The sequence below is a fragment of the Cervus canadensis genome, chromosome 28, assembly GCF_019320065.1.
Source record: "Cervus canadensis isolate Bull #8, Minnesota chromosome 28, ASM1932006v1, whole genome shotgun sequence".
NCBI lineage: Eukaryota > Metazoa > Chordata > Mammalia > Artiodactyla > Cervidae > Cervus > Cervus canadensis.
Genome location: NC_057413.1, coordinates 17,098,706 through 17,113,790, shown reverse-complemented (window position 1 = coordinate 17,113,790; position 15,085 = coordinate 17,098,706). Strand labels below are relative to the sequence as shown.

The following is a 15,085-nucleotide window of genomic DNA, read 5'->3' as shown; positions in this document are numbered from 1 at the left end:
TCTGGACCAAGAGAAGGCTACAAGAGCTCCATGTAAGTCAGTGATGTCAGAACTTTCCCATCTCGTTACCATCTACCGTGTTCCAACATGGTCCAAGAAATGAAGATCCAGAGAGGGAGAGAGAAGAAACCTTGCAGAAATGGACACATCGATGCTTCCTGGTAGGTCCCCTGGGCCTCAGCAGGGGAGAGGGAAAGATTGAATGGGCTGAATATGAGATAGAGTTGACACTTGACCGACCTGGCCTTGTGAAACCCAGAGTGATAGAATGTATGGAATGGTTGCAAGGTGATGCAGGAAATGAGGATGCAGTGGAGTGTGGGTGAAGACAGCCACTGGAGCATGGAGCCAATTTATGCTTGTATCTGCAATGGTCTCAACCTCTGTGTCCCCCAGAAATTTCATGTGATGAAATCCTGACTCCCATGGTTGTGGTATCCATAGGTGGGGCCTTTGTGAGGTGATGGAGTTATAAGTATGGAGCCTCTTCAATGAGATGAGTGCTTTTATGTATCAGAGACACACAGGCTCCAAGCCTCTCCACCCATGTGAGGATACAATAAGAAGTGTGTGACCAGAAAGGACCCTGCATGACCACGCTGTGGAAATCCATTGCCATTGTTTTTAAGTGTGTGATATTTTGTTATAGCAACCCAGAAGGATTAAGACAACATCCTAACAATCTTTAGACAGTTCAGTAAACCTCATGCTATTTTTACAAAGGTGCAAAGCACTGATCATGTCTGGTGTAAGACTGTGACAGATGGCTGACAGTTCATGGCTGGCTTTCATAAAGAATCCTGAAGATTCAGTCTTCTTGGTAGCATGACTAGAACCATGAACAATTATCTAATTCTTTGATTTTAATAATTTGACCCAGAATAATTGGCTGTGATTGTTCTGTAATCTCTTAATGGTCTTCTTAGCAATACCAGCTTCTGTTATTTGTGACTAATTTTAATAGGAGCTTCATTCTCTCAAATGTATGGGTGGATTTTCTTTTGATTTTCTATTAAGTGAAGATAAGAAATGTTAAATAATTGCCCTCTTAGATTTTGACATCTCTACAGAATCTGTGTTTATTTTTTTAAGAGGAGACCCATTTCACAGAGCATGCATTAAACAGCTGTAAATTTCAAAGAAGCTTGCTGTGGGATAGATCAATAGGACCATATCTCAGCTGGATGGGATGGATGTGGATTTAGCACATGTTGTGGATTCGACACTCCAGGATCTTGGTGTACATGTCAACTTTACATGAATCCCTGCTTAGGCACTGGAACAGGCTATAAAATGCAGAATGACGCACATCTTCATTGCTGGACACCAGGGATGGGAGTCCTGACCAGGTAATGGGAGCCTCACTCATCTTCTGCCGCACTGGAAAAATAATCTGAATACCCAAAACATATTGACTTCTTATGTATTTTATTAGTAATTGCTTATCTTTGTCCCTTGTAATTATCAAATTAAGACTTGGGGAACATGTAAGAATATAAAACTCTCTAGATATGGATTTTGGAGCCAGCCTATGAGGAAACAATTAGGAATCTACAAAGTAGAAACATAACTCAAGTTTAGTTCTAACTTTCTCTTTTCTTCCTTCCCACTCTCATCCTTTGATTTGAGGAGAAAAGAGAAAGAAGAAAAGTGGAACTTCAAGAGCAAATGTCCTGGGATACTTTGAAGAAAATGCTGATCTTGAAGATTCTGTCCTCTAGTTCTCTTACTCTTGAAAACATTTCAACCACCTGTGTCCAGGAAGAGGCAAGCTTTGGGTGGAATTGTGTGCAATGCAGGGAAGGCTGCACATGTCAAAAATTGCAATGAAATTCTGATTCCTTTACAATAGACTCTATCACTAAGAATGACTAGGCTCCTGCTTTATGTAGTAGCAGTCTAGCATATAGAAGACATGAATCTTTTTCTTAAAAAATGAGATATTTCAAATTTCTTATGCATTACAGGGGTCACCTCTTTAATTCATGAACAAAGCAAGAAAGCCCTCTGCAGGAGGCTCACCTGGCTGAATTGTCTCTCTATGAGTTCTTGAAGTTCTTGTACTTTTTTCGCATTCTCTCTGGCACTTGATAGGATAGCATCTGAGACTTCTTTCATGCTCTTCAGCTCCGTGAATAGATGATACAGAGGTCTTTTCCAAGAGTACAGCAACATGAGGATCCACTTACTCAGGTCTTCATTCTAAGCAGCCATAAGAAACGGTATCATTAAAAAAATCATAATTCAGTGGTTTGGTAGCATGTGATCTTTGCTCAGGACAACTGACCTAAGGAACTTTTGGTTATTGCTAGGTGTATGCAGAGATTTCTGAAGGTAGTAAAAGTTGCAAAAGTATAAAATTAAGCTATTAGTTCACACTTTGCTGAATTATTAAAAATCTAGATTATTTTAGAAACTAATTCTTCTGATGCATTCTAATTTATAACATGAAGAATTTTCTTTTTGCCTCTGAAGTCCTACCACCACTCAGTGAGTTCTTTTATGTTTGCATATTTGCATGAGAGAAATCTAAGTGATTTATGACAAGTCAGTATGTGCCTGCAGTACCTGACCCAGGAAAAAGGCATTCTACCTGTGCCCACACCATTGTCACCCAGGGATTCTTTCATATTAATGAATCAGATAAGTCATTCATATTGATTTTCGATTGGTAATTTGTTTTATGATATTACAGCAAAGAGACAATGAAGACGACATGACATTCTTAAACAGGCTTTCTTTCCTCAATTGATCCCAACACCAGCCGCCATGCTGGTATTAGAAGACTCTGTCTTGTTGACATGTGTCCGGGCAGAAAACGGCACAGCGTGATCTTTAGTAACAGCATCAGTGGGATTCACAATGGAGGGTTTTCCCCCCACGTTCACTACTACTAGCAGAATTGAGCATGCAAATCCTGGGGGCTGAAGATCTCTAGTTAATATGCTTGATTTGTTTACAGCCATGAACTGTTTTAGTGGTAAAGAACAGAGAACTGAGTAGGATGAAATATAGTAATGCACATAAAGTGCTTAGTAACATGTATGGTCATGTAGTAACTCTCAATAAACTTTAAATTCAAGCTTACTGAAAAATTCCTCCTCTTCCTCCTCTTTGACCTTTTCCTTTACTTGATCATCCTCATTATTAATGAGCTTAACAAAGGAAAGGAATGCTGGTATCATTAAGAAAGTTGTAGAGAGAGAAGGTAGTATTTTAAGGCGGGATGCATGTGAAAATATTTCTATAATGTCAGGATAAAGGATAATGCAGGAAATCAGAAAGGAGACATTATAACAGTCAACATTTAGAGCTGCCATAAATGATTGAGACTTGATATGTAAACTGTGTTGTCCTCAAAACAGAGGCAGTTGTTGCAGCCATGAGAACCAAAGCAATGTTTTATAGGCCATTTTGGGGGAGACTTAAAAATTAAGAATAAAACATAACAGAGGAGTCATTGTGAATGATGAATGAAGGAGATGTCAGAAAAGTAGAAGCAGAATCAGGAGAGCCTTGAAAGGTAGATGCGATTGCTCAGGTGGAGCAGCATAGGACTCCCAAGTAGGAGTCACTAGTAACAGGGAGTACTCAAAACTGGGGTGTGTTTCCTACATATTCATGAATTTTTCAGTCTTATATTTTACACATGGAAGTTCCCATTCATTTCCTGTTTGCATACAGTATAATAACTGCAATCCTGTGTCGGATGCATTGGTTGAACTAACGTGTGCATGGACAGTTTATAGATCTGTTATTCATTTTGCTACTACAGATCTTTAGTCATCACTTGATTTTGCTTATGCTTCATCAACTGTATAATATAATTTCTCTTCAATTGCTTATGGTTCCTTTACCTTTTTCTCCATGTACTGTTACCATTACCTCTAATAATCTGAATCCTGATAACCTACATACTGTCTCACTGATTTGGTGAAAAACCCAGGTGAAAGACTCACGTTCATCTGTACGGCTTTTTCTCTTTCTTCGGGAGCATGGAGGGAATTAGTATGGCAGCTGTTGGTGACATTGATATAGGACTGTTTGCCCTGGACATATTTTTCATCCTGAAAGTGATCAGGCAATAGTTAGGGTTGTTGGGCATTCAGTAGATGAACCCATTACCAGAACATTAACATGTTTGATAGATGTGTAATTTTTTTAACTGGGGGGCATCACAAAATTTGAAATTCATTCTTTTCCCACTTTTTCTATACACTGACTCTATAAAAATGATTTTACATATAACTTTTCTAAGTTAAACTTTTTCCTTTCTCTGTTTTATTATTTTTTTTTATTTTCTACAATTTGAACCAAATATAGTACATATGTATCAGTAGTTGGTGCTTCCCAGGTGACATTTGTAATAAAGAACATTCCTGCCAATGCAGGAGATATAAGAAGCCTCAGGTTTGATCCCTGGTGAGGGGCATCCCTTGCAAGAGGGTACAGCAGCACACTCCTATACTCTTGCGAAGGAATCCTATAGACAGAGGAGCCTGTTGGGCTACAGTCAGTAAGGTTGCAAATAGGTAGACACAACTGAAGTGACTTAGAATGCATTCATGCACCTATATTTAACCATTTAATCTCTTGTTTACTGTGGGTTAGAGCCAATATATTCCTTTATAAGGAGTAATACAGTAACGACTCTGACTTATCTCTGAACACGCTCACCAAAAAGCTTAGTGTTCATCCCAGGTGCAGAATACAATATTGCTTATGGTGACAAAATGGTACATCAGAAAAACATGGAATAAGTTGTAGGAAATACTAAGCAATGGACTGAGAATAATAAGAGTTGAAAATTCTAGCTAACACTTTGATAGAGAAAAACTAATCTTTAGTGGAAGTTATGAACATTTGAAGAGATTACTTGGAAGAGGTGGGAAAAAATGGACAGTCAAAAATGGAGGATGAAACAAAAACTAGTGAGTACAAAGAACTATGTGAATTTAATAGAAACCTTTAGCACCGTCTTTTATTAGCAGTCTGCTCTACTGTGTGCTCCTTGGTTGACCTAAAATAATTAACATACAACTTTCAAATACCTTCATCAGAGAAATAATAATTGTTTCCAATTGTAAACTTCCCTTCTATTGTAGCTCCAAACTTATTCACTGCAAATCTTAAAACAATAATTTGTAGCATTAAAAAAACTACCAGTATTCATTTTTGTGACCAGGACTCAGCTTTGTTTAACATGTGCCATCCACCCAGTGCACTGCAGAGCAGTTCTCATTTATTGGCTATTTACTCTGAGCCTGGAGAAGAAAACCCAGAGAGGCCGTGAAGGACCAGAAAATCACCATGCTTCCTTTTCCCCTGTCCCACCTAAAAGTGCTTTCTGTCAGGTAGTATTATGGACTGAATGTGTGTTCTTCAAATTCATGTGTTAGAGCCCGATCTGCCAAAGTACTGTGTTTTGAAAAGGTTTCCGACTTTTTGGCACGCCATGGTCTATAGCCCGCCAGACTCCTCTGTCCATGGGATTTCTCAGGCAAGAATACTGGAGTGGCTTGCTGTTCCCTTCTCCAGGGAATCTTCCAGACCCAGGGATAGAACCCAGGTCTTTGCCATTGTGGGCAGATTCTTTACCATCTGAGCCACCAGCAAAACCCATTAAGGTTAAATGAGCTCTTAGGGAGCAACACTCTTCCACTAGGTTTAGTGTCTCCATGAAGCAAAACACCAGAGAATTTTCTTTTCTGTCTCTGTGTCTGTGTGTCCTTTCCTCTGTCTCTCTGTCCCACCCCCCACCCTATGTGAGGACGCACGGAGAAGCCATCCTGGGAAGAAAGAGTTCTTACCAGAACCTCACCTTGCTGGTGCCCTGATCTGGGACTTCTAGCCCCCAGAACTGTGAGGAAATAAATTTCTGCTGTTTATTCCACTGAGTCTATGTTATTCTTTTATGGCATTCCTAGCTAACAAATACAAAATCATTCATTTTTGAAAATTAAAAAAGAAAAACAATGAAAGGAAATTGAAAAAGTTATTGCACTTCTTAGGAATCTTTGAGATTTCACAAAACTGACCCTTTCTTGATTTCTACATCTTATGAGCTGACAGCATGCTTGACTTAGTATGTTATTTGAAGTTTGGCTGATGCAGCTTTCTTCTTGAAATGACAGTATGGCCCAGTCACTTACCCGGAGGTTCCTTCTGGGAGCCTGGCGGGCTATATAGTCCTTGGGGTCCCAGGAGTTGGACACGACTTAACAACTAAACCACCACCACCACAGTACTTACAAACTCATTGAACATTATTGTCGAAAGGTTATGCATGTCGTGGGACAGCCTGGAGGCATTGACAAACAGGTCTGTAAGAGACTTCAGGGGGATGTCAAACACGTCAGGACAACAGGACGGGCATGAGTTGCCTTGGCACAGGAGCAGATGTGACATGACCAGCAGCAGGAGCAGGCAGAACCCTGTTTAAATAAAAACATGAGCCATTCTGAGATGATCTAGTCACCTGAGGTTATCAAATCCATCCTGTGGAGGTAAGCCTTCTCTTTCCCTGTTGGTCTGAGCAGGAGTTGATGCTGTAGTAGCTGGGGTGGGGAAGAAGGAGCGCCCTCTGTGTGAATTTAGATGGATGATGACATTCGCACTGATAGTTGGAGAAGTAGGTTACTCCCTGCTTTTTTGTATTGCTCCCAGAAGTACTTCTGTGCTCTGTAAACATTTGGAACTTAAATCTGAGCCAGAGTATTTAGGCCCTTCTTTTAAGACAGTTTAATGTTGGTACGCTGCAGACTCTGAGCAGCGAGGCCCTCTAGGAGTGTGCTATTTTTTCACTCTACACTGACTAGTGCTTGAATTTTAGACACTGAAATGACAACAAGTGTACAGTTTTTCTGTGTGGTTTACCATCAAGCTGGGGTAAGAGTAAACACATGACTAACTGATCAGTACTATTGAGTACAGAGAGAATACTAAGGGTGAAAGGATACTGTACCTTGGATCTGCTAACTCACCTTCGTAACCCCATGCATGTCTTTGATATTTTCCCAAAAGTTTTAAAACATGTTAAAATCTGTGATTCACAGTAACCCTGTGAGATAGCCTTCATCTTCACTATGATCATCAAGTTATGTTAAAGAAGATGCAATGTCTTGGAGAGGGCAAATACTTTTCCCCAGGTCCCATTATTAGCAGATGGAGGTGACTGGGCACCAATGCAGTCATCTGTTCACTTCCTGACGTCACATCACACATGCCTGTGGGCTCTCGGTCTGTGTGTGTGTAACCAGGACCACATCAGGAGCTGTGATGACTCTGCTTGCAGAGAAAAATATTTTGTCTTTGACTGCAAAGCAGCAGTGACCCTAGAACATTGGTTTCATCCACTTGTTCTGCTCTGTCTACAAAACACTCACTGTTAAAGTCTTTGACAATTATCAGTGTGGGGGCCTGGTTCTCCCGGCTAGCCTTTCTTCTAGTCACCTTGACAGCTCTTCTACTTTTATGGATCTTTAATCTTCTTGTTACATTTGTTTCTTCGAGAAAATGGTAAATAAATCTCCAAATGGTAATTCAATAATATTACCTGGTCAGCACCCAAGACAACGTCATTGGCTTTGCGAACAAGGCCTGCTCTATCATGACTTTGACTTTTTAGGGAGAAAATTTATCTATCTGGTCAGGAGTACATCCTGACTACCCATGGGGCTTAGTTTTTGAACCATCTCCAAACATTTCCTCTTTGATAGTAGAACTAGACCTTCATGCCTCCATGATGTATTGTAATATTTTTCAGAAATTATTCCTGGCCCTACCTTTGGCCAACAGAAGCATAAAATCATAGACTCTTGCAAGTGTGATTTTAATATTACTTTTCCTGTCCATCCATTATAAGTAAGCAGAATTTAAGACTGACATGAACAAAAATTGAGTTTGGACAAGATAACTGATAAAATAGAGATTTTATCCTCCTGAATGAGATCTGAACATGATTCTTTTTCCAATTTACCAGAAGAGTAGTAATGGAGGATAAGATATCAGCATTTACTAGGTTTTCTCTGCTCTTAGTTACTTTAAAGGGGCATGGTACCTAAGAATAAAATGGTTATTTAAAGTTAGGTGTTGAAAAATAAAAGAATTCGTTCTCAAAAGGAAAGCATATAAGTTGGAGAATTTTGTGACTATATCTCTCATCAACTAAAGAGCTTATTGTGACAAGCAAGGAGAATAATAGCTTGCATTACATAGACATATTTCTGTGCATATATTTCTGTGCATGTATACATGTTTCATGCATAAATATATGTTTAATTCTGACATGGAACTTTGGACCTTATAAAAATAGATTTTATAAAGGGCAGTAAATATAGCAGAATACCCTAATTCCTAATGTAATTGATCCTTTATTGGTAGATGACTAATTAGGTTTCTTTTTTCTGTTAAATGTTATTTGTGTGTTTGCTTTGGTAGCACATACATTAAAAACTTGGAATAATATTGAGAAGATTAGCATGGCCCCTGCCCAAGGATGACATGCTAATTTGTGAAGCCTTCCATATTTTTCTGTAATAACTTTGAGGGGTGGGATGGGAAGGAAGGTGGGAAAGAGGTACAAGAGCGAGGGGACATAGGTAAACCTATGGCTGATTCATGCTATTTGGCCGAAAGCAGTACAGCATTGTAAATCAATTACCCTTCAATTAAAGATCAATAATTTTAATTATTAAAACTGTTATTGGGGATCATATAACAGGTTCAGATATCCATTGTATGACTAAAGAGGATCTGACTGGAAACTGAAGGTGTCAATTATCACTGGTTAGTGATTCATTAACTTTATAGTTGAATGAGAAAAGTAAACTAACAAACACTACTGTCTGTGATTCAGTGTCACAGCAAGCTATAATCCTTGTCTGCGTTCGCTTTTAGGCGGTATAGCGCCCAAACTTTGAAACTGAGGCCGTTCCCAGAAGCCCACAGTCATGAGTTCTGTTCAGCGTTTCTGTTCCTGATGCTGGAGGCTTTTGTTTGCTGGTCCACGAGGTCCGAAACTTTCTCTCCTGAGCATTCTCCGGTTCTATCATGTGCACAAGTCTTTCTATTTTGGTTGTCTAATTTGATTCTCTTATTCTTTTGATCAGACTACCAAGTCTCTTTATGATGTATTTTTCAGACCCTTTTGTGCCTTGATTTTTCTGATGCTCATTAGTGTATTTGCTTCCATGTCTACCTCTCTGAGTAGTTTTCAGTATCTACATAAACCCTACCCTATTCTCTTACTGTCTGGATTTTGGCATGTAGCATCAGCATATGTTTATGAACTTCATTTTCCTTCTGGTGCAGTTTCTGGTACACAGCTTAAGCTGGTTGTCTCCCATCTGGCTTGTTCCTGTTGTCTCCAAACAATTAGAGAACTCTGCTTTCTTTCTAGGCAATACTGCCCCTTCTTTTGATATCATTGCTAATTTTCTGTGATTTCACTTCCTGCTTCATCAACTTTGTCTTTCTCAATCTACTCTAACTTGAGTGCTATGTGTCTCTATGTTGGTATTACTATTTTAATTAAATATCAACCTAGTATAGCAGAGAATTAAAGAGAATAAAATGACAATAGCATTAGTAATAATACATTCCCCCAAATTATAATCCAGTGATGCTCCCAGTTTTAAATGACTTACTATCCATGTATAATTGAGGTCCTACTCATTCGTCCTTACTACATGTTTCAATTTTGAAATAGAATGTAGGAAACAATGGAGTGGAAAATTGTGAAAATCACCTTGGATTTTAGATGCCTCAAGATTAAGTACGTAATTACTAGTTTTTATGGTTAGTAGGGCTATTCTTAGCACATATAGCTCAGTGTAGGGTGATCACTATTGAGTGAAGGATGTATATTGTGAACTGCAATCACCAAATAGGTGATTGGAAATAAAGAAAGCAATGCCAGGAAGACACAGGCTTCTGTTTTGGAAGGAAAAACTTACAGTGTCTGACATCTACTGTTTAATCTTCAGATTTTTCAAAACTCTTACTCTTCCTTTGCTCATTTAATATTTTAGGTTGTTGATTTATTTTCCTACTGAGTTGCATGAGAGTCTTATACTTACTTGAATATGAAGCCCTTACCAAATATGTGACTTGCAAGATTTTTTTTTCATTCCACATGTTGTCATTCATTTTATTGATGGCTTCTTTTACTATGAAGAAGGTTTTGCGTTTGATGTGGTCTCACGAATTAATTTTTGCAGCTCTTGCCTTGGCTTTTGATGACTGACTTGTTTGAGCTGCTTATATTTTGCAAGCGATCCTTTATCAGTTGTTTTATTTGCTATTATCTTCTCCCATTCTTACCAAAAGACACAGACTGGCTGAATGGATACAAAAACAAGACCAATATATATGCTGTCTACAAGAGACCCACTTCATACCTAGAGACACATACAGCCTAAAAGTGAGAGGATGGAAAAAGATATTCTATGAAAATGGAAATCAAAAGAAAGCCGGATTGGCAATTCTCATATCAGAACAAATAGACCTTAAAATAAAAACTATTGTAATGATAACCCTATATGCAAAACAGGAAAAGAGACACAGATGTACAGAACAGACTTTTGGACTCTGTGGGAGAAGGCGAGGGTGGGATGTTTCAAGAGAACAGCATCGAAACATGTATACTATCTATGGTGAAACAGATCACCAGCCCAGGTGGGATGCATGAGACAAGTGCTCGGGCCTGGTGCACTGGGAAGACCCAGAGGAATCTGGTGGAGAGGGAGGTGGGAGGGGGGAGCGGGATGGGGAATAGATGTAAATCCATGGCTAATTCATGTCAGTGTATGACAAAAACCACTACAATATTGTAAAGTAATTAGCCTCCAACTAATAAAATTAAATGAAAAAAAAAAAAGAGTTAAAGAAGGACACTACCAAATGTTCAAGGGATCAGTCCAAGAAAAAGACAAAATAATCTTAAATATTTATGTAGCCAACATTGGAGCACCTCAATACATAAGGTAAACACTAACTGACACAAAAGCAGAAATTGAGAGTAACACAATAATAGTAGGGCATGTTAACACCCCACCTCTATCAATGGACAGATCAACAAAACAGAAAATTAATAAGGTAACATTAGGCTAAAAGTATATATTCAAGCAAACAGACCTAATTGATATCTTCAGCACATTCCATCCAAATGCAGAATACTCTTTCTACTCAAGTGCACATGGAACATTTTCCTCCTCTTGGGTCACAAATCAAACTGCAGTAAATTTAAGGAAATTGAAATTATATTAAGCATTGTCTCTGACCACAACAATATGACACTAGATATTGAATGTAGGAAAAAAAAACTTTAAATTACACAATTACAGGGAGAATAAACAACACATTTCTAAATAATGAACAGGTTACTGAAGAAATAAGGGAAATCAAAACATTCCTAGGAAAAAAAAAACAATGAAAACATGATGATCTAAAACCTATAGGATACAACAAAAGCAGTTCTAAGAGGGAAGTTTATAGTAATACAAATCCTACCGCAAGAAACTAGTTGAATAGACAACCTAACTTTACATATCTTTAGCTCTTTTTAAATTTTTCTTATTAATGTCTTAAAAGTTTTGTATAAAATCTTTCAACACCTTGCTTAAGTTTATTTCTAAGTGTTTGATCTTTTTGTGATGCAATAGTAAATGGGATTGTTTCCTTTATTCTACTTTCTGATAGTTAGTTGTTGATATATAGGTAGGCAACTGAGTTTTGTATATTGGAATAGAGTAAACATAATATATGCTACATCTTTAGGAATAGACATTTTCCCACATATAAGACATATACATGATCAAGAGGTATATGACAAGATGCTCAGCATCACTAATAATCAAAGGAAATGCAGATCAAAAGCACAAGAGATATCACCTCATACCTGTTTGAACGGCTCATACCAAAAATGTAAGAAATGACAAATGTTATTGAGGATGTGAAGAAAAAGGTGTGCTTATACACTGTTGGTAGGGTTGTATACCGGTGCAACTCCTATGGAAAAATACTGTGGAGGTTCCTCAAGAAATTTAAAAGAGAACAATTATGTGAATCATTATCCCACTTCTGGATATATAGTCAAAGGAAATGAAATCATTGTCTCAAAGAGAGGTCTGTATTCCGATGTTCATTGCAGCATTATTCACAGTAGGCTTGGTATAGAAACAACAATCTTTCAACAGGTGAATGGATTAAAACAATTTGATGTGACATATATAGGTAAATATTATTTAGCCATTAGGAAATGAAAATAATCTTTCCATTTGTGGCAACATAGATGAAACTGGAGGGCATTATACTAAGTAAACTAAGTCTGAGAAAGAAAAATAAAATATGATCTGAATTATAAGGACTTTCAAAAAAAAAAAAGATGGAACTCAGAGTAGAAAAATGATTGCCAAAGACTGGATGATAGGACAAATGGGGAGATATTTTTAAAGTTTACAGATTTTCATATATAAAAAATTAATAAGGTCTGAGCATCTAAGTTTGAGCTTCACGATCTAATCATGAGATTGAAAGAGCTCTGGGAGTTGGTTATGGCAGGGAAACCTGTGTTGCCACAGTCCATGGGGTCACAAAAAGTCGGACAAGACTGAATGACTGACTGAAGTGAAGAAAGTGGAACTTAGCTGTGTTCTCCTCAAAAACAAAAGTTAAACATGTGTGGTGATGGCAATGTTACTTAGTAGAAATGGAAACTTCTTTCTAATACATGCACAAATGGGGGTGGACAAGATGGCGGAGGGGTAGGTGGAAGTGGGATACACCTCTCTCCACCAATGCATCAAGAACATCAAAAGATGCAGCAGTTCTCACAGAAGACCATGTGAATAGTGGCAGGAATCCCTGACTACTGAGAAGGAATATCCGGATCCATACAGAACTCGGTAGGACAAAGGAAAAAGGGACTAGGACGAAGGGGAAAGAAGGAGGAGAGCAAGTGGGACCAACCTGCACCTGGGGATGAGGAAGCTGATGCGCAGGGGAGAGATCCCCGAGTCCATGGCTATCCACTGGAATGGGGGGAGTCACTTGAAGCTGTTGGGGAGTGAACTAACTAACCAGGGACCATCTAAACTGAGTGAGAACCACATAGACAAGCCATGCTGCTGCCTTTCATACCTCGGACAGGGTTGTAAGTCCACTGGTGTCCACGGAAGCTGGGAGCTGAGGCCATGGGGACTGCAGAATGATCCCAGGACGAGCACTCCTGTTGACCAAGGGGAGTCAGCCGAATGGGATGGGATGGAGGAAATCTGCTGCATCGAATGCTTTTTAAGGAAAACCACGAGACCATAAAAGTAGGGTTCAACTGCCTGTGGGGTAGAGCTATCTCTTTCTCCATGGTGGTACCTGTAGGTTGAGCAACAGAGAAAGACTTCAGTGAGGGTGGTCCTTGAGTGCCTGATGCACTAAGCAATGGAGAATTTTGAGTGTGTATATACCATACCCTACCCTATTCTCTGTCTAAATTGTTGGTTTTAGCATCGTAATATTTTTATGAACTTAAGTTTCTTCTGGTAGAGTCTCTGGTTTACAAATTAAGCTAATTCCTCACATCTGGCTCATTCTTGGTGTTTGAAGAAACTTTGAGAACCTTCCTTCCTCTCAAGGCAGTAATGTCCTTTACTACCACTGCTGACTACCCATACTTTCACTTCTTGCCTACTATATTCTATGTCTTTCTCTATTCACTATTACTTTAGTACTATATGTCCCTATGTTGGTATTAATATTTATAATAAAGTATTAACCTGATGCAGTAGAGAATCAAAAGGACTACAGATACAACAGTGGTAATAAATAACCCCCAAATTATAATCCATTAATGCTCCCATTTAAAACAAATTTTCTATCAATAAATTAGTGAGGTCTCTTAACTAATTTTCCTTACTAGGTGGCTCAATTGTGAAATAAAATATAGCAAACAAGGGAGTGGTCAACTCTGGAAATTACCTTCCTTTTGATACGCCTCTTTAGTAAGTATGTAAATATTAGGGTTTTTTTTTTCCCCCCATTGAGGCTGTTCTTAGTACATATTATACCTCACTGTGGGGTGATTTCTATTGACTGAAGAATGTACCCCGTGAACTGTAATTGTCAAACAAGTGAGTGGAAATGAAGAAAGTAATGCCAGGAAGGCACAGGCTTTTGTTGTTCCAGAAGGAAAACCTTGCAGTGTCTCTCATCTACAGTCTAATGTTCAGATTTATTGAAACTCTTAATTTTCTTAAGCTCCATTTAAAGTTTGTATTATTTGGTGTTTTTTGCCCTTGAGTTGTATGTCTCATGTATTTTTGGATATTAAGCCCTTATGAAATATATTTGGAAATATCTTCAGTCAATCTGTAAATTGCCAAATGGCAATTTTGTTGATGTTCCTTTCTTTGGAGTTTGATGTGGTCCCACTTGTTTGTTTTTGCAGTTGTTGCCTTTGTTTTGGTGTGAAACCCAATGTGGGATGGGGTGCGTGTTGGGGGGATTCAAGAGGAAGGGGCTATATGTATACTTATGGCTGATTCACATCGTTGTACCACACATTTTAAAGAAATTATACTCCAATTAAAAGTAAATTAAAAAATAATATATACATCTATCAAATTCTCATGTTATATACTTTAAATATCTTACAGTTTTATTTTCCAATCCTGTCTCAAACAATACTCTGCTTGCTAGTCACTATTCATGACATTTGATTTATATATATTGGTGTCTACAAAGGAAAATGAAGAACTTTGTACTATCTACTGAGAAAGGCAAAATGGAGAAGTTTTTGATCCTTAAACATCACTTAAGCAAAAAGATTAATAATTAAGTAGTTACCAGTAGATGACTAGCCCCTCAGCCTCTGGCCTCACTTTTAACTGGACCCTGCTTCTCCTCTTTCTAGTGCTTTGGTAGGTTCCTCAATCTTTGAGGGCAAATTTAACAAGTCAGCTTCCATACAAATGTTATAACTGGGTGCTTAGTCCCCTGAGGTGACAAAGTCCCTTATCACTTGAAACCGCTTGTGTGAAATAAAAGCCTCGCCCTGTATCACTGGTGTTTTTAAGGAGATCCAAAAGGC

At 38.4% G+C, this 15,085-nt stretch overlaps 1 protein-coding gene and 1 non-coding gene across 2 annotated transcripts; one reads left to right on the top strand and one right to left on the bottom strand.

The window, feature by feature from the left end:
- Window positions 1-1,063: 1,063 nt before the first annotated feature.
- On the bottom strand, window positions 1,064-13,230 carry LOC122429627 (placental prolactin-related protein 3-like). The gene is made up of 5 exons (XM_043450122.1): window positions 13,141-13,230; window positions 6,253-6,434; window positions 3,960-4,067; window positions 2,023-2,202; window positions 1,064-1,393 (listed from the first exon to the last, which is right to left on the bottom strand). The coding sequence occupies exons 1-5, from the start codon at window positions 13,193-13,195 to the stop codon at window positions 1,202-1,204; spliced, it is 717 nt and encodes a 238-aa protein (XP_043306057.1). The 5' UTR covers window positions 13,196-13,230; the 3' UTR covers window positions 1,064-1,201.
- LOC122430253 lies at window positions 8,424-8,532 on the top strand. Its single transcript, XR_006266325.1, has one exon. It is a non-coding gene; the product is annotated as a U6 spliceosomal RNA (small nuclear RNA).
- Window positions 13,231-15,085: the final 1,855 nt, after the last annotated feature.